Source organism: Euphorbia lathyris, chromosome 4, assembly GCF_963576675.1.
Source record: "Euphorbia lathyris chromosome 4, ddEupLath1.1, whole genome shotgun sequence".
NCBI lineage: Eukaryota > Viridiplantae > Streptophyta > Magnoliopsida > Malpighiales > Euphorbiaceae > Euphorbia > Euphorbia lathyris.
Window position 1 is genome coordinate 60,866,243 of NC_088913.1, and position 19,703 is coordinate 60,885,945.

The following is a 19,703-nucleotide window of genomic DNA, read 5'->3' on the forward strand; positions in this document are numbered from 1 at the left end:
ATCATATATATATATATATATATGGCCGGTTACAATGATATCTAGAGAAATCACACACGTATCAAATAAACAAAAAAAATAAAAATAGAAATTAATAGATATTTATGTGCAGTAATGACCGAGTTTAACAGCAGAGTGAACTACATAAATTCTATGAAGTAGTGGTCGACCGGTGAGTGGTTGAAGAAGTCGAAAAAGATGGAAAAACCTTTGGCTGCTATTAGTAAGAAGTACAGTAAAACTTTCATAAATTAATACTCGATAAATTAATAACTTTTTTAAATTAATAATTTTTTCTGGTCCTGACTTGGGCCAGTTCAATAAATTAACACTCGATAAATTAATATCTCTATAAATTAATAAAATTTTATGGTCCAAACATTATTAATTTATAGAAATTTTATTGTAGTAGGGTTCCAACTTTTGAAAAATGTTTTACTCTTTTCAAAAGAGTAAAAAAAAAATTTCCAATTCCTTCACATATTTTCTAGTTGACTTATAAATATTTTCCATTGACTTGTTTTCTAAAGCAAATAAAAGCAAATAAACATTGGAAAATCAGAAAATAGAGCATTATTATTCTCCAATTTATTGTGTCAATAATCCCTTAAGAAAGTTTGAGTTTGCCAATTATTAACGACTTTTTTACTGTTTGTGATCTCTGTTTGGTATTTTTTTATTTTATTTTTTATTTTTACATTTGCATTAGCTGAAGATGGTAATTTTTTTTCTAAATAGTTTGAATTCTTTTGGTCAATTTTTTTATAATTATCATCATGTTTACCATTCTTAGATTTTTTCATTTGTTTATTTATTTAGTTTTTATCAATTTTGGTGAATATACATATCTAAATTTGATTCATAAAAGCGGGCTTTTTTGTGTGTGTTTTGCAGATGTTTCTTTTACAAGTTCTCACCTTGAATACTGAAAAAAGTAAAGTGCTTCTTTTTTTTTTTCAAAAATTAAAATTGGTATTTGACATCCTTCTTGCTTTGGATTGGTTTAATGAAAATTTGATAATTAGGTTTTTAAAAAATTAATTTGATGTTTTTTATTATTATTTATAAGTGAATTAAATTCAGTTTATGAAGTACAATATTCAAATCAACAATTTTTCATTGTGTGGCTTATGAGTTTATATATGTTAAATGAGTTAGATCACTACGAAATTTAGTTAGATTCATTAAAATTACAAAAATAAGAAAACCACACTAATTTTGGCTCTTATCGGATTTTGAAATTAATTATTGAATTTCACAAACCTGATAAGATTAGACAGTCTAGATCACACACACCTTAATGAGCAAGTAAAATTTGCTCATCCACCGTTCGATCTGAGCTTTTTAGAATCCTAAGGTGAAGATTCAAAGCATCCCGAAGCTTAGATTTAATAAGCTCATATCTAACGGTGAGTGAGCAAATTCACTTGCTCATTAAGGTGCATGTGAAAATTCATGTAAGACTATAAGGTTGTACTAGTTAGATCTGGCAATTATCGTGTTCGAGTCGTATTCGTGTCGTGTCATTTTGGGTTCGTGTCAAAAAGAGTAAACCCAAACTCAACCCAAAAACTTTCGTGTTTCGGGTTACATGTAATTTTGTTATGCATATATATTAATAATAACTCTTAAAAATATAAGAAGATATGGTACTGTTTTTAAACATTTTATATCATTTTTAGATTAGTATGTTAACAATAATTATCGAAAAATTCGATAATATCATGTTAGAGGATCATGTAATGTGTTTATAACAATTTAGGAAATTCAAATCAATATTTGCAATTAATAATTATAATTTTATTATCTTTATTAATAAAGTGATATAAAAAAATATGAGAGAATATAACAATAATTTTCAATATCCGTGTTATTTCGTGTCGTTTTCGGGTTCACATATCAACACTAACCCAACCCAAAAATTAGCGTGTCAGTTTCGTGTCAACCCAAAAATGACCCATCACCTATTAAGCTCAACACTAATACTAAAAATCCGTGTCGTGTTCGTGTCATGTAATCGGGTCGTGTGTCATTTTGCCACCTCTAGTACTAGTTAATAATGGGTTGGAGGTTCCTCTAACAAATAAAGTGACTCTCAATTAGACTGCTTATGAGCATTGCTTTAGATTCAAACTAATCGAAGACTAGTGTGAAGCATAAGATATAAAATTTCATATATTTTAAATAAAATAATCAATAATTATAATAAATACATTAAATTAATTTAATAATGATTTGATTTGTTTTACAAATTTAATAAAATAAATTATCACTATTTAATATTTTGGGAAAAGTACGAAAAAAATGAATGTGGTTTGCCCAATTTGCAAATAGAGGCATGTGGTTTAAAAGTTTACAAATAAAGGTATGTGGTATGTTTTATTTACAAAATAAGGTATTACAATTATACAGTCAAGTTCTGATTACAACCAAATACATTTTTATCTTAAAAAAATTATTCTTACATATCAGCAAAACACAACCTCCGAAAAAAACAACTTTTTAAATCAAAACAATAAATTATATGGTGGAATTTAACGTTTTTTTTAATCTGACAGTTTATGAACTAAATTGATATTTAAGTTCATTTCACACCGTTGTAATTTGATTTTAGGATCTATGTTTTGTCAATATATAAATATAACTGAAAAAAATTAAAAAATACTCTTAATTGTCATCAATTACCTAAAAGTTTAATTTTAAATATTTTGTTTTGTAAAAAAAGCATACCACATGCCTCTATTCGTAAACTTTTAAACCTCGGACCTCTATTTGTAAATAAGGCAAACCACGAGTATTTTTTTCGTAATTTGCCCTAATATTTTTTATATTGTTTATTATACATTTTAAAATTTTATCTATTTGAATATTTTTTTAATAATAATAACTTGAAGAGTTTAATTAGCAATAAATTAAAATACTGTGAGGTTCAAAAATTATTTATCTTTATTATAATAATCAAATTTATTTGATAACTAGATTAACTTGAAAATAATCTGGGTCTACCATCCCTTATTGGTAGATCTAAATGTGCGATCTTCAGTTTTTTGAAAGACATGCTTAATAAGCATTTAGTAGTTGGAGTTTTCATTTTCTCTCAATAACAGTGAAAGTTGTTCTACTTCAATAAGTGGTTTAGGCTATGCTACTTTCTAGATGAGAAATTTTCTTCTTCCTAAATATTTGTGCGATGATTTATAAAATATGATGAATTCTTTTTTGTGGGGACGAATGGAGATGGAAAGAGGAATATCCATTAATTTGATTAGGCGAAGTTGTGTACCAATACGAAAAAGGGGGATTGGGATTTCAAGATCTTCCAGATTTTAATCTTTCGTTATTAGGTAAACAGGAATAAAAATTTATTAGTAATTCACACATCTTGGTGAATCGTTTGTTCAAAGCTAAATAATACCATAATGACTCTTTTCTTTCTTCCAAATTAGGCAGTAACCCTAGTATGGTTTGGAGGAGTATGTAGAGTTCATTTGAGGTCTTAAATCAAGATTTACGGTGAAAAATTGGGAGGGGAGATAAGGTGTCTATTTGGAAGGATTTGTGGCTTGCTAATGATGATAATCAGATGGTTATATTATGTAGTACGGGGCGAATTATAATGATACTGTGAGTTCCCTTTTTATCTCTAGTACGAGACTGTGGGATCAAGGCAAAGTCGAGAGTTGGTTCAATCTTTTGAAGGCAAATAACATTTACAATATGGTGGTACATTTCTAGGATAGGGATGATTGTCTTATTTGACATTTCTCAAAGGGCGGGTTGTACTCATCAAAAGCTGGGCATCAAATTATTGAGTCTATTCGTAGCATAGTGCAAAGCCAAAAGGGATGGATAAATCTATGGAGCTTAATCCTTCCCCCTAAACTGAAGTTTTTCCTTTTAAGATTTGCTATTAAGATGCTGTTGTTGAGCGATTTCCGCAAGTGCACGGTTTCGCTTGTAGTAATAAAAAAGATATCGATCCCACAGGGAACGTTTTTCAACAAAAACTTATTCAAATGTACTTTAAATACGATTTAAGGTTTATAGAAATAGATAATCGTTATTTGAAATTGGTTTTGAAATTGATAGAATAAGAATTAGGTTAGAATATGTAGAATGTTAGAAATCAATTCTGTTTTGAGAATGAATTACAAAACAGAAACGTTTAGTGTTTAAAATAAGAGATTAATTGTGTTCGTTTGCATTAAGCAAAGAAAACAACTTTAAACTTTGTATAAATTATAAGAATGTAATAACGTAAACTCCTTCAATTAAGGGGCTTTGAACCGCAGACAATCCTCCTATGGTCGGGTTAGATTGCTACCTTAACCAAATTAAGTGTTCAACAAAGTTTCCTTATAAAGATATTGAATTTAACTACGTTTTAATGAAAACGCCAGAACTCACTTCCAATCTTTCTCAGAAGTGCTACATAAAAATATATTGAATTATATGAACTTTATTAGATGAAGTATGAATTTGATACAAGTTTACAGAGAACAAGAAGCATGGAAGCTTTCGTCGACTTTCAAGTGAACGGGTTGTCAATCCTTTCCTCGAACCTCGTTTAGAGTTTGTTAGGCTCCTGGGTCGAATCCTCTACTTATTCTTCTCGCTGAATCTTCGGGATAGAGATGGGTCGTATACTACCAAAATGTAAACTAAATAAAACATATCTTAATCTAAATCTAAATGCTACTGTGTTTATAATTATTTGATAAACAATGTGTGTACATCATATTGCTTTTTACAAAATCGAACTTCTAACTCTGAATTACTTGACTCAGAATTTCTGCATTAATTATGTACTAAATCTTAACTCTAAAAATTATATATCAACTCTGAAATCAACTCTTTATTTATAGATGTTGAAGAGTCGGGTTTAAGGGACGTGTCTGCTGTGAAGAGACGTTCTTATCCAATCGAACGGACGTGTTTCTTTGAAAACGGACATGTGCAATTTTTCTGCCTGAAAATCTGAACTTACCGAGAATTTAAATTCTCGGTCGAGAATTGGGAAACAGTTTTTCAGCCTTCGAAATGAAAGGGGAGATGTCTGGGCGATGCGTGTCGCGACTGAGAATGGAGGATTCTCGGTCGCGACACGGAGTGTTTTTCTCCGTCTCTAACTTCGTCCTCATCCTCGTTTCGTTGCGTTTGATTTTTATCATCTTTGACTCCTTTTGTAGGGCGTTTCCTTCGTTTGTGACCTCTTTTCGTTCCTATTTGGATTTTATCAAATATTTAGATACCTTGCATGAAAGAAACATATTCGAACATAAAAGTACTCTAAATAGATGTAAACATCACAAATTTGTAGTAAAACTGATGTAAATATTGATGATATTTCAGGTATATTTTGGGCTTAACAGCTGCCTACTAGAATTCGCCTCATTCGGGAGGATATTAGTGTTCCGATTGGGTGTCGTCTTTGTACAAACGACATTGAACATGACTGACATCTTTTGCAGGATGTTCGTATGCGAAGCAATGTTGGGTAGCATTTCAGTTACCAACTCCTCAAGCGGAATGTGAGAAAGTTGAAGATTGGTTTATTGATCTTTGTGAAGTAGCAAATCTGGAATTTGTATGTTTCGGCAGTGGTTCTCTAGTTGATATGGACACACGGGAATACTCAACTTTGGTCGAAGTCGTGCCGAAATCCTAATGATGATATAAGAAGTTGAATGCAGTTTTTACATGATTAACGGCAAGGGTAGAGGACCAATTTTGAATCTAGGCTGACTGAGGATCAAAATAGTGAGTAAAGTAGAATTTCTAGAGAAAACCAGTTGAAGGGCAGGTGAAATGTAATGTAGACGCAACTATTTTTTAGGCCTCCTCTCATTTTGGTATGGGTATTGTTCTATGTAATCACGATGACCTATTTCCAACTTGTTATAGCTCGATCTCGAATGGCTTGATATCGCCCAAGCTGGCTGAAGCGCTGGCGTTATGAGACCGTATTGCTTGGACATTTTCTTAAGGCTACAACAATATCGATTTTGAAGTTGACGCAAAAGGAGTGGTGAATAGTTGGTGCTCGAACCACAAGAATCTTATGAAGTATGGTGGAATAGTTCAAGTCATCAAGAAATTTCTTCAGAATTGTCTGACTTGCGGTGGCGTTTGTTCTTCGATTAGCAAATGAAGTTGCACATGAGTTAGCTCGTTATTCTTTTTCTAGTGTTAATCTTTTTATTGCCTTTTCTGTTACTAGTTTTTTTGAAAAGGCATTCCTAATTTTTTAGATAGTGTTTTATATAAAGATATGAGTGATTAATGTTAATAAAGTGAATTTTCTTAAAAAGAAATGTTTATCAAAATTTAGCTAAATTAGAAGGTGGTTTATGAACTTGACTAAAATCTTATCGATATATGTACTTTACCATAGCCTTAGAAATAGTCATGAAATATACCTAAAATTAGATTTTATGTTTAAAATAAGGAAAAATTACAAAACTGGGTAAAATGGGAGGCCCATTTACTCAACCTACTATATATCTAGACTGATTTTGTGTGACTTTCCTATAATACCCTCAATATTTACGCGCGTCTGTCTCCATCCCATCTGACTTCGCATATTCGACCATATGCGAAGCCTGCGAAGCTAATGTTTGGATTTACTTAATGAATTTAGTTCGCATATGCGAAGCCTGCGAAGCTGAAGTTTGTTTTGCTTGATGAATTTAGTTCGCATATGTGAATGCTGGATATGTTTTGAAGCTAATTCGCGAAGTGGTATATAACAAAAAATGGCAAACAACAACGGATTCTAACATTAAAATCATAACATTATCAAAATTTACAACAAGATTGCCATAATAACAACATTCAAATCATAACATTATCAAAATTTACAACAAGATTGCCACAATGAACTCTACTAACTAATCATTTCAAAGTGAACCTAACTAATCCGATACCAATCTTGAAACGAATGAGTAATCTTGGTGTGCACCATATGACACATCCATCCCAAAAGGTCTGGACTTCCATTTCTCATCCCAGAAGGTCTGGACTTCCAGACCTTTTGGGATGGTCGTGTCCCACGATGCACACCAAGATTACTCATCCGATTTAAAATTGGTACCGGATTAGTTAGGTTCACTTTGAAGATTGGCACCATGGGATGGACGTGTCCCATGGTGCACCCCAACATTGACAACCTCTCCTAACCAACCACTTTAGGAGTGAATGTGTCAATCTTGAGGGAAGTTAATCCTTATACAGGAAGGAAAATCATCTCCCCTGCAGCCCAGTACGTCGCCTTCCAAAAAGGGATGTTACGTATTCAACCACCTTCAGAAAAAATTAATCGTGTTAGGCAGGGAAAAAGACGATTTTGGCTTCGCGAAATGAAGATTAGTGAAGCATGCGAATGTAAATGTGCAGGGAAAGAGGTGATTTTACTTCGCTAATCGATTTTTTCGCGAAGTCTGTGAGGTCTGAAACGTGACTATCTACGTCGCATATCGATGCTTTCGCGAAGTCTGCGAGGTCAGAAACGTAAGGATCTATTCACAGACTTCGCGAACTAATCGATTCGCGAGGTAGATCCATACGGTTCAGACTCTTTCTCTTCGCAGATCTTCGCGAAATCATCGATTCACAAAGTAGATCGTCACTTTTCAGGCTCGTTCTCTTCGCAAAGCTTCGCGAAACCATTGATTCGCGAAGTGTATTCATAAAAAAACGTAGGAAAAAAAACAGATACTTACATTTTTCGCCCCTTTCACCCCCAAAAGCGACAATAACAATATGATAACATGAGAAGAACGAAGAAAATAACGTAGAAAAACCATTTCTTTGATGGTAATAAGAAGAAAGAAACCAAGCAACGAACAGGAAGATGAAAAACCATGGCTTCGTTTTCTAGGGTTGGGAAGTTGCAGCATCAAGAGATGAAGAGAGAAAAAAGAGAAATTCATTGTGATTTTGACTAAATGGTGCAGATTTCGTGCAATTTAAAGGAAGATCAAAAGTCTTGAAATCATTAATGCAGGTGCAACTTTTCGCATAACCAAGGAGATATGGGGAGTGGCCGTTCGCGAGTGGTGGGAAGTGGGAAGGTTAGGGGTATTATGGGAAAGTCATACAAAATCAGTCTAGATATATAGTAGGATGAGTAAATGGATTAAATATGTAAATGGCCTCCCATTTGACCCAGTTTTATAATTTCCCTTAAAATAAAGGGTCAAATACATGAATATCATAATTAAGTATAAAATTACAACTAAGTCATATTACTAAACTTAATTACTAATATGTTAGTATTCTCTAGATATTATGACTTTATACCATAGTTTAAAAATTCTAAACTTTAATTCATAAATTATAAACCCTAGAAAATATATTCTAAACTCCTAATTTATAAATTATAATCTTTAAAATATATTAAAAATACTAATTTTACTAATTTGATTTAAGAAAAAATTATGACTTGACATAATTATAAATAGTTGTGAAAACATGAATTTCTGTGTAATTTTCCAGTACTTAGCTTTTTATTATGTAATTCCAAAAAACTTCTCAAAAGACTGAGATGGCCTAGGCCCAATACTGGAGGGTCCAATTTCTTTTAACTATGTACTAAAAAAAGTATACATATAATAATATTATTATTTAAGCTTTAAATGACTCAACTAAATATTTTATATTTAAAAATTTCCAATTGATTTTTAAAAAAAAAAATAGATTGATGGTTAATTTATAAATTATAAAATATCTTTTTGATTTTTTAATAAAGAAAGATATATGGTGAATGTAATAATATGTATTGTACAATTGTTAATACAATACATTTTTACTTATCATTTATTAAAAATATATTTTAACTTTTTTATACTTTATTTTTGTTTGGTGTATTTGTTGTTTGTTCATCTATTGAAGATACAATTATTTTCATAAAAAAAAAACTTTTTTACGTACATTTTTATTATTATTAAAAGATGTATTTATCTATTATTTCGCTTGGGTATATAAATTTTCAAAACCGGTCATGACTATTACAGAAATTATTTACAACTAAATCTATCAGTGCTATGTAATAATAATAATAATAATAATAATAATAATAATAATAATAATAATAATAAATGGATAATCACATGTAAATAATTATAAGGCATAAGGCCATGTAAACAACACAAGTTAGATATTCTAGACTTGTTTAGGTCTGAATATCAAAATCTCGTTTCTGGATTGAAGGACGCATGTTTGATAAACTTTGATTTTTTCAATAATATCTCTAGCTTCAAAGGTTACATAACACTTTAAATATGAATAACCAAATGCGTACAAAACTTTCACAAATTCCAGATTCCCATCCTGCATTAATTCATCATCAATTTTTTTAAAAATTCATAACATTTAGATATAAAAATCAATAAGAAATAGAAAGAAAAGTAACCTTGAGATTATGTTGGTGAACAACATACTTGACAGAGTTCTCACACTTTGAATCGAACGGACGTGTACCTTGGAGATCCACCGCCCGGAGTAAACTGCAACCGTCTTTAGTGAAGATAGGAAAAGGTTGAATGCCTTTGAATGGTATGATATCAAACCCCTAAAAACAACAATTCAAATTAGGGGTTTTGCTGCTCATCCATTTATTCAAAATCAATATGAGAAAATCAAAATCTACCTCGCTAGCGGAGTATGATTCTTCGTATTTCGATAAACTTTGCGATTCTTCATCCATCTCGAACGCTTCAAGAAGATCTTTGTAGAATTGTTTGTGATCGGGGTCATCTTTGTAGTCTTCTTCCTCGGACTCTTCGGAAATAGGCGATGGCTGTTTAAGGAGTGAATCCAACAACTCCGGTAAATCGCTGTAAGTTGAGAATATCTTGTTCTTGCCTTGAGAAACCATACTCGCAACTTTTATTAATTGAATACGGATTGGGAGGGAGGGAGGGAGGAAGAAGATATTTATAGGTTAGTCCATGTCCAACTCCTACTTGGACTTCAAAACTTCATATAACTATACATTCCCTGTTTGTTTCAAATTCAAATTAAATATAAGTTGAAATGGTTAATTACACTTATGAACACTGAACTTTGCTTGTTTTTTCAAAACGTAAAATAAAAGGAATTGAACTTTACATTAAGATCATGTTTGTTTGGAGGAAAATATTGTGTTGTGGAAAATTTTATAGAGCGGCCCAGTGCATTACGCGTCCACGCTAAGCGAGGGTCCGGGGAGGTCCCACCACAAGGGTGTACTGGGGCAAGCCTTCCCTTGCCAATTTTTTATGAAGGAAAATAAAATATTTTTCTGTGTTTGCCAACAACACTGGAAAATATTTTCCAACCACTAAATATAGATTTTCTATATTTTTTTTATTTTTAATTGTATATATAAAACACAAAAAAGAGATTCACATGTATTAAGCACAAATTAATTAAGCATAAAAAACACATATAAACTGTAAGCTGTCGTTTGGTTCGCAACGTGGAATGGAATAGAATTGATATTCCTTAGGAATAACTATTCATATGTTTGGTTGCTGGAATAAGATGAAATAGAGTATATAATTTTTCATTCAAAAAACAACATTACCCTCAAATCTAATACTATAAATTGTATGTTTTCTCGTGTTATTAACGTTATTGTGTTTTTTTTTTTCATTTTTTCACGTTTAGTTTTTCGGTTTTTTTCTTTTTTTTTGCGTTTTTTATTTTTCGCATTTTGTTACTTTTTCGTGTTATTCACGTATTGTCACATTTTTGTGTTTTAGCATTTTTCGCGTTTTCGTATTTTTTCACGTTTTCGTGTTTTTTTTTGTATATTTCGTGTTTTGTCACTTTTGTTGTTCATGGTTTGTGCTTTTTCAAGTGTTTGCTTTTTTTTCGTTTTTGTGTTTTTCGTGTTTGCTCACATTTTCATGTTTTTGTGGTTTTTTTCATATTCTCGTATTTTGTAACGTTTTCATGTTATTCATGTTTTTCATATTTCATATTTTTTTTTGTATTTTTACATTTTTTAATATTTTCCTCATTTTTCTCTAAAGGCGTTTGTTTTGGGGAAAATGTTTTACCTTTTTGAAAATGGTAAAACATTTTCCTTTATTTCTTCATTCATTTTCCATTGACTTACCACTTATTTTCTTGCAGAATATTTTTCAAAAAAAAAAAAAAAACAAGCATAAATTATATCCATATGGACACTAACAAGGAATATGGTTCCATGATCCAAACCCATAGTTTCAAATCTTTACCTTTACCCAACAGAGCGTTTGCTAGCTCAAAGCACCCAAAGGCACTCTAGTCATTTAGCCCATTGATCAACCTCTATTTTAGGAGGACTTAATTAATGGAAAAGGATCCTCAATTCTTCTCTCTCTAGATTCTTTGCTCACCACATGTCTCTATACTAACTTGATTGTCGGAATGTATATAGAGAAGAAAGACAAAAAGATGATAGCCGGAAATCCCATAAGCGTGGAGTAACACACGACTCAATTTCTCATTCTTGAAAATCATCCATCTCACTGTTACTTTGTCAAACACAGTAATTGCCTATTCGCAAGCAACCCATACGCCGATCAAGGTGATAGTTGATTGCCAGCACTAGCTCCCCCTCTATCCAAGTCCAACAACTTTGGCCCATAATGTCCATCCATATAGTTCCCCTTTATGGAGACATATGCCTCCCTTCACGAAGGACGAATGCCCGACTCTCCTGTCCCTAGTGGACGAGGGTGGATCGCTTAAGTCAGTTCAGACTACTGACCCAGGGGTGGTAAAGATCCAATGCCAACGTAGTCCTTGTCCCCTATAGTGTTGCTTATACCAACTCAGCCTCTACCATCTAGTAATACAGTCGCATAATTTGGACCCCATTCTAACATAAATCAATTTTGACGAAGAATCCACTAAACCAACTTATCAATATGATAAAGAGTTTCCAAACCGCTCAAATAGTTCAGACATCAACACAAATGAAGCTTGTCTACCAACACCAGGTTCTCTAAATGGACAACCGAAAGATTTGGGAAATCATGAGGGCCCAAATTTCCGCACAACAACAACCCTCCACTCTGGCTTTACCAACTTCGTTCGTCAGGGCACCAACACTTATCGCTAAAGCTAAGGAGAATCAGTTATACGACTGAAGGCAAGCAGTCACATAGCTGAAGTAAATAAGATCCATAATGTTATAAAAAATTGGCTTGCTCAGTCGTTCAGACGATTGTCTGACGTATTCAAGTTCGAAAGCTCCTGAACAACTTCGATTACTTTTTAATTACAATATATATTTTTATTAATTTTTAATTTAAAATAAAATAATTGATGACATAGACAAAGAAACAAAATTAGTAATTAGTCATCGAATCTAACTCTTAATTAGTCACAACTCAACAAGGTCTATAAAATATTTAATGATTGCTTTGAGACTTTAGATTTAAAGTTCAAAAATACAAACCCTAAAGACTAATCTGCTCCTAAGTTCTCTTTCCCTACGTTGTCATTCCCGTCAATAGCATTAAGAACTACCGTCCATACATAACCACACCGACAATCTCTAATAATCAATAATTACTAGTAGTTTTAGAGTTTGGTCATAACATGTGATTGTGTGAGTATATTATTAGAATTTTTTTTTTTTTTTTTTTAAATTTATATATAAGCTATGTGTTAACTATTCTATGCCTAAATAACCATGGGGTTGTGGTGGTAGAGCGGTAAAGGCTCTTCCTCCCTTAACCAAAGGTCCAGGGTTCAATCATCGCTTTTGGGAATGGAAAGAATTTTTGTGGCCAGCATAGCCCCACGTGGTGAGGCGTGATGTTCACATGCCCCACCACGTGTGATTTGTTTTTTTCAATTTTAGATTTTAATTATTATTATTCTAAAAAATTCTAAATATTATAATTATTAACATTATAATTTGAATTATAATTATTAACATTATAATTAAATAATGTGAGGCGTGATGTTCACATTCCCACGTGTGATTTTTTTTTTCCAATTTTACATTTTAATTATTATTATTCTAAATAATTATAAATATTATAATTATTCTAAAAAATTCTAAATATTATAATTATTAACATTATAATTTGAATTATAATTATTAATATTATAATTAAATAATATACATTAAGTATCAAACATGTGTTAAAAATAATAAGTTCTAAAAAAATTCTAAATATTAACAAATTACAACAAGCCAATTCGTCCGGTTCCATTCCTCAATGAATCGATGTGTGATAGATTTAAGAAAGACTATTCACATGCTCACGTGTGAATTTATTTTTCCAATTTTACATTTTAATTATTATTATTCCATGGAACCGGACGAATTGACTTGTTGTAATTTTTTAATATTTAAAATTGTTTAGAACTTATTGTTTTTAGGGTTAAGGTGCATGAATACCCCTAACGTTTTGGATCAGGAGCAATTTTACCCGTAACGTCTAAAATGGTACAATTTTATCCCTAATGTTGGAAGCCAAGAGCAATTTTACCCCTAACGTTGATAAATTGGGTCAATTTGAGAAATAATTCATCAAACCATTTTCTCGGTCATGAATCTTGTCATCTACACTTCACACATGCGTTATTTTGTCAGTAACAAATCACAAACATATGTTGGGATGTGAAAAAATAAGAAAAAAAATTAAAAATATACCGTCTTTGTACGAATTAGAGTGAAAAATTTAAAAAATTCAACGAATTTATAAATATTAATCTCCAAATAATATTTACAATTTGTTAGAATAATTATAGTATTTATAATTGTTTAGAATAATAATAATTAAAATGTAAAATTAGAAAAAAAAATTATTCCTAATGTTGGAAGCCAAGAGCAATTTTACCCTTAACGTTGATAAATTGGGTCAATTTGAGAAATAATTCATCAAACTATTTTCTCGGTCATGAATCTTGTCATCTACACATCACACATGCGTTATTTTATCAGTAGCAAATCACAAACATATGTTGGGATGTGAAAGAAATAAGAAAAAAATATTAAAAATATACTGTCTTTTGTACGAATTAGAGTAAAAAATTTTAAAAATTCACCGAATTTATAAATATTAATCTCAAAATAATATTTACAATTTTTTAGAATAATTATAGTATTTATAATTGTTTAGAATAATAATAATTAAAATGTAAAATTAGAAAAAAAAAATTCACGTAGGCATGTGAAGAATATGCCTCCACCACAGGTGGGGCGTATGAACATCACGCCCCACCTGTGGTGGAGGCATATTATTCACATGTCCCGACACCGAAAATTTTATTTTTAAAAAATCATTCGATTTTACTTATAACAATCGTAGATAAAACATATTTTTGAACAAAATTATGTATCATTAGTCATTTCCCATGTTTTTTCTTTACCAAATTAGTCCGGGTTAGATTTCAGAGAGTTTTATGTTTTGGAGAGTATTTGAAATTTTAAGAATATGTTTTGGAGAGTATTTGAAATTTTAAGAAGATGAGTGAATTTGTTGAAAGGACAATTTCATCTTTTCACGGGGTTAGGGGGTAGGAAATGGTGGCTAGGTTTAATAATACACTTCCAAATCTACCAATCCCAATCTCGGTTCGGCTCTTTATCACTGATAGAGGAAAAAAAGTTCAGAATGACTTTTATTAGCTTCAAATCAAGAAGGTGCAGATAAGAGAACTACAAAGAACAATTGAACCACTACCACAAAAATAGAGAATGTAGTCTTCCCGGAAAGCAATCTAATTGGGAATTGTTTTTTTTTTTTTTTCTAGGGAAGGAATTGTTTTCTAATTAGAGCTGAAACGCAATTCTTTTTTTTATTTTTCTTTTTAAATGGGATTCTGAATCCATTTCTAATCGAGAGTTTCCAATTTAGAAAACACTTTAATCTTTTTCTACTCTGAAATACTTGAGCGTCTCTTCTACTGGTTCAATCTTGGTGCTAAATTTATCATCAGCTCAGCACTTTTCAATATATATATTTGACAAAAAGCTTAGCCTAGGTATGACCATATTTGGGATCTAGATAGTTGCGAAGATCAGAGAAGACATGGAATAATTGGAGTTGAGAACAACAATTGTGAATTAATTGGGTGCGTGCAATGCCATTAAATGGGTGTGTCATGCCATCAAAATGCTTGCTTTTTTATGTTTTAGTGTAATTTAGGCTACCTGTTCGTTAAAATGCCTAAGTGGATTCTTTTGAATAATACATGCCTGTTTTTCTCGATATCAATGCAAGCCTGGGCATAGTTGAGTGAGGATGATGTCAGATTTTCAGTTGTAAATGTGATCCCAAAATCTGTTACTGATTCCAAGAATGGAATGGAGCATAGATAGAGGAGCAGAGTATTGATTATCCAAATATAGAATAGAATCAGTTGGATGATCCACTTTTGAAGCAAAATTAGCGCATATCATCTTACTTGTTTATTGGCATGCGTAAATCCTTACACTTGACAAATGCTGTTATGCTTTAAGCTTCTTTCTTTGCAGGTTTTGATCTTACATTTCTTACACGACTGCAATTTCAGCATCAAAATTATAGCTTTTGTTCTTGTTTCACAACTGTAGAAATGGATGAAGTATTTGGAAGAGAGGGTAGTAAGTACAGAATCTCTTTGGCAGATTCAACAATGATGTTGATTTTGAACCGTGCAATGGACAAAGCACACGATCGAGCACAGAGAAGAGAAGGTCCTATTGAGTGTTTGACAGCCATATCCATGTTTTACGAGCTAGCAGTGATGCAATTGGAAGGCTGTTTGAAGTTTCTTCAAGAAGAATCGGACAGCAGTTTTGAGAGCAGCGACGAAGAGGTGTTACGAGACTTGGCAGAAATCAGAGATCGTCTCCTCCGACGCCTCAAAGATGCTGAGTTCGCTATTTCAGAAAAGGATAAAGAATTAACTCGTACGCTTGAAAACGAGCTAAAGCTCAAAAAGGTACTGGAAATCAAGGAAAAGGAATTGGATTTTTTGCGCGCAGGAGCTGGAGATGATGAAGAACTCAGTCATGGAAATCAGGTAGGCGTAGTTGAAGAAAGGGATGAGGATTTTTCTGGGCTGAAACATTCTGTAGAACAGCAGGTGTGGAGTATCAAACAAAAACTTGAACCTGAAAGTAAGTCGTTAGATAGAAGGAGAAACAGAAGCTGTGACAGCTTCGATATTGAGCTAATGGGGATAGACATTGACATCTTAAAAGAAACTATGGATATTGCTTTTGGAAAGATGCAGAGTGCAATTTTCTCGTCTGAAATGGAGCCTGTAGAGCATCAATGGATGTGGACAGTTGAGAAGGATGCATTATCTATTCTGATAAAAGGATTTATGAGAGATTTCCAATCAGAAATTCACCAAATTTCTGAACATTGGTCAGATTCAATGAGGGAAATTAGATTCTTGCATGATGAACTGCTTAATCTTTGCTTATCTGAAAGTAATCATGAGGGAAAGATCATTTCTTCAAAGGCAATAGGAAAATCTTCTTCAGATGAAAATAATGAACAGAATCAGTCCGATGACGAAACTGAAGAAGATGATGGTGGGAACTTGGTTGCTAAAATGATAAAGAATCACGAATCCATTATCAAGAAAAAAAGCAAAGAGGTGAACTGGGAAAAGCGAGAAATTATGGGGGAAAAGAGGTGTTCATACCCTTGGGGAGAGGAGGATGCAGCCAGTGCAAAAAAAAGGATGCAAGATGTGATTACAAGAATGGGAAGATTAATTGATCAGAATGAAAATTTTGATAAAACTTTCAACCACCATATTAAAGTCGACGGAAAGGAGGAAGGTTCTTTGAGCAGAACGTTGTACAAGTTCCACAAGAAACAAGACAAGCAATGTCAGATTGGTAAGTTGAAATACAGCCAAGAGAGGATGAATAAAACTTCAATTTCTGAAAAAGTATATGAAGCATTTCAGGGTGAAATGAAGATACTGAAAGAAGAGGAGGAAGCAAGTCTTCAGACCCTGATAATGAAAAAGACTTGTGCTACACTTTTAAAAGGACTCGTAAGTGATTCTAGCAATAAGGAGAAGGTGAAAATGGTCAACAAGTGGAATGACCAAATGGAAAGTGATAAACTTGATATTCAGATTAGAGAAGAGATACAGTACATGGTGTTTAAACAGGTAGTGAAGGATTTTTGTGCTCAAATCTATAGTTTGGAAGACAAAAATCTAGCAGGAGAACTAAGGGAGGAAATATCAAAGGTCTATTTTGCAGAAATATGCAAGGAATGGAATGAAATAGTTGGAAGATATGATACTGAATATCTTGTTAGGGAAGAGATACATCAAATTGCCTCTCGAGGGTGTTTAAGGGATATAACTGAAACTACTGATCACATAATAACCAAATTGAAAGAGTTGATTTTGGAGACGAAATTGAGGGAGGAAGTTTATACGTCCCTCTTCGGTGAACTGCACAAGGAATGGAAAGAGGTTATTGAAACACCAGATACCGAGAGACTAATTGGGGAAAAGATATATCAGATTGCCTTAGAAGAGAGCCTCAAAGATATGATAAACTCCAGTAATAGGTTACTAGGCAAACCTGATGAGGCAAAGAATTCAACGAATTGTATTTATAGCTTCGGATTTCAGTGTTTGGAACACTCAATTGAGGAGGATATATGCAAAGTTCTTTTCAGGGAAACGTACAGAGGGTGGAAGAAGGAGATAGATAATCATAATTTTGAGAGTCTCATCAAGGAAGAAGTTTTCCTGCTTGTTGTTTCTGAGTCTGTGAAGGAAGCTAGTTTTGGATGCAGAGAAGCTGCAGCTCAGAATCATTTTGAACTCTTAGAAGAATCCACTTCATTTAACAACTCAGATAGAAGTCCAGAAGTTTGGGAAGATGACCTTTTGACTCAGAAACACGATCCAGAATTGAACTGCATTGAAGTTGAGAAGGGTTTGATTCAGACAGAAAGTTCCGAATTCAAGGAGGATGGACTCAATCATCTGAAGCAAGAAAATTTAAACAAAATAAAGATTTCTGGAGAGTTGTTATCTGAGATGAGAAGCACTTGTACTTCTATGAGCAGCAAAGTTAAGAATGCTTTGGACCATTTGGCTATGAGTAAGGCACTAGTAAATGAGTTAAGATCTTGTTTACTTGTAGCAGTTGAAGGTGTAGAAAGTTTTGATGAGAAGGTATATCCTTCATCTTCTGAAAGTGAGATGGAATCATCTTGGTTTCAAAAGAAAGCAATTAGGGGGGTGAAAGTTCAAGCTCCATCTTATTCTTCATTTATGCCTATCATGGAATTTCTGCAAGTATTTATTGAATTCAAGTGCAGAGTTGAAAAGAGTTTAGAGCTGAACATCATGAAGTACTTAACTTTTCCTTGAGCTTTATATACCCATGAATATGTTTATGAAGTCTTCCTCTATTGCATTCATGATCAGATCCCTGTACTTACAGGTTGGAAGGAGCAATACGGGACTTAAATCCACTTGCTCAAGTTGTTGCTAGACAAAGGAGGAAAATACGGCTCTATCAAAAGGGTTTCCTCAATCGATGTGAAAACCTTAGGAAGGCTGAAGCTGAGGTACTAAGCTACTTTTTCTGTATTTTGTATCAATTTTCTTTTTTGACCCTTGACCTGTGTGTAATTTTAGTAAGATTGAGTTCATTTTACGAAAAATGCAAAATTGAAGGACGAAATTAACATATAAATTTCATTTTTTGAGCAATTGGACCAGATGATACCCTGTTATGCACAAAAAAAGGTTCATTTTGGAGCAAATTGATCCTTTATACAAACTTTTTAGATGTTCTCAAAATTTTGTAGGTGGATCTGTTGGGGAATCAAGTTGAAGTACTTTTAGTCCTACTTCAAAAGATATACAATATATTGCATCAATATTCACCAGCATTGCAACAGTATTTTGAGGTGAGCAAAATTTTGCTTCCTTGATCTTTTTCTGAAATGCATGCTTAGAAGGCCTTATCATATCACATATATCAACAGACAATTCCCTGTACAAAAATGAGGGACCTTTTTATGGTGTTTCGTTTGAAATCGGACAAGACAATATTTGCCTAGTTTGAATTTGTAACTCTAACTAATGGTGGTATACAGGTCTCGGAAATTTTAAAGCTGATCAGGAAAGAACTAATTGGTGAAGTTAATGACATGTAAGCCTTGGTTGTAATCCAGAGTTTCTGGTTTTGCTTAGTGTATCCCAATTGGATGTCAAATGATTTGACTGCTTGGGTTTATAGGTAATGTGTAGAGAAACAAGAATCAGGTAATATAATATGATGAAAGGTCTTTTAAAAGCAATTTTCTGTCTTTCTTGATTAATTTCAGGCATCCAAGAGATGCTAACATGCCCATTTACATGATTCAGATAGTCTTTCTCTATTATGCAGAATACAATATCTTCATCTTTTCTTCTGTCAATCATATATGTAGTCCTATTAATGATAACAGTTAGAAGGATGTATGTAACGACCCGAACACGGTCCTAAGGGGGTGGTGCCAAAAACCAAAGCAAGGAGTGGCTCCAAACGATGACGATGGGGTAGAATGAAATGAATTCCATATTAGAAATGGAGGGAGTGACCTGACTATATTATTAGTAAGGTACACTTCCAATACATATAAATGCATTTTAAAACCCTGAAAATCAAAGAATGCGACTTGGGTCAAACAGACAGTATCTACATGACTTGATCAGGCCGTTACAATGGAGCTTTATCTTTTTTCTAT

The 19,703-nt window shown here is 32.6% G+C and overlaps 1 protein-coding gene across 2 annotated transcripts; it reads left to right on the top strand.

Moving 5' to 3' along the window:
- The first annotated feature begins 14,663 nt into the window (after positions 1 to 14,663).
- Positions 14,664 to 19,175, top strand: LOC136226704 (uncharacterized). Of its 2 annotated transcripts, XM_066015329.1 has the most exons (4): positions 14,664 to 18,317; positions 18,410 to 18,536; positions 18,780 to 18,881; positions 19,071 to 19,175. In XM_066015329.1, exons 1-4 carry the CDS (start codon positions 15,550 to 15,552, stop codon positions 19,128 to 19,130), a joined length of 3,057 nt encoding a protein of 1,018 aa, XP_065871401.1. In that variant the 5' UTR covers positions 14,664 to 15,549; the 3' UTR covers positions 19,131 to 19,175. The 2 variants fall into 2 exon arrangements, 1 of the variants encoding a protein (XP_065871401.1); XR_010687823.1 differs by lacking the exon at positions 19,071 to 19,175 and having other exon boundaries at positions 18,394 to 18,536; positions 18,780 to 18,879.
- Positions 19,176 to 19,703: the final 528 nt, after the last annotated feature.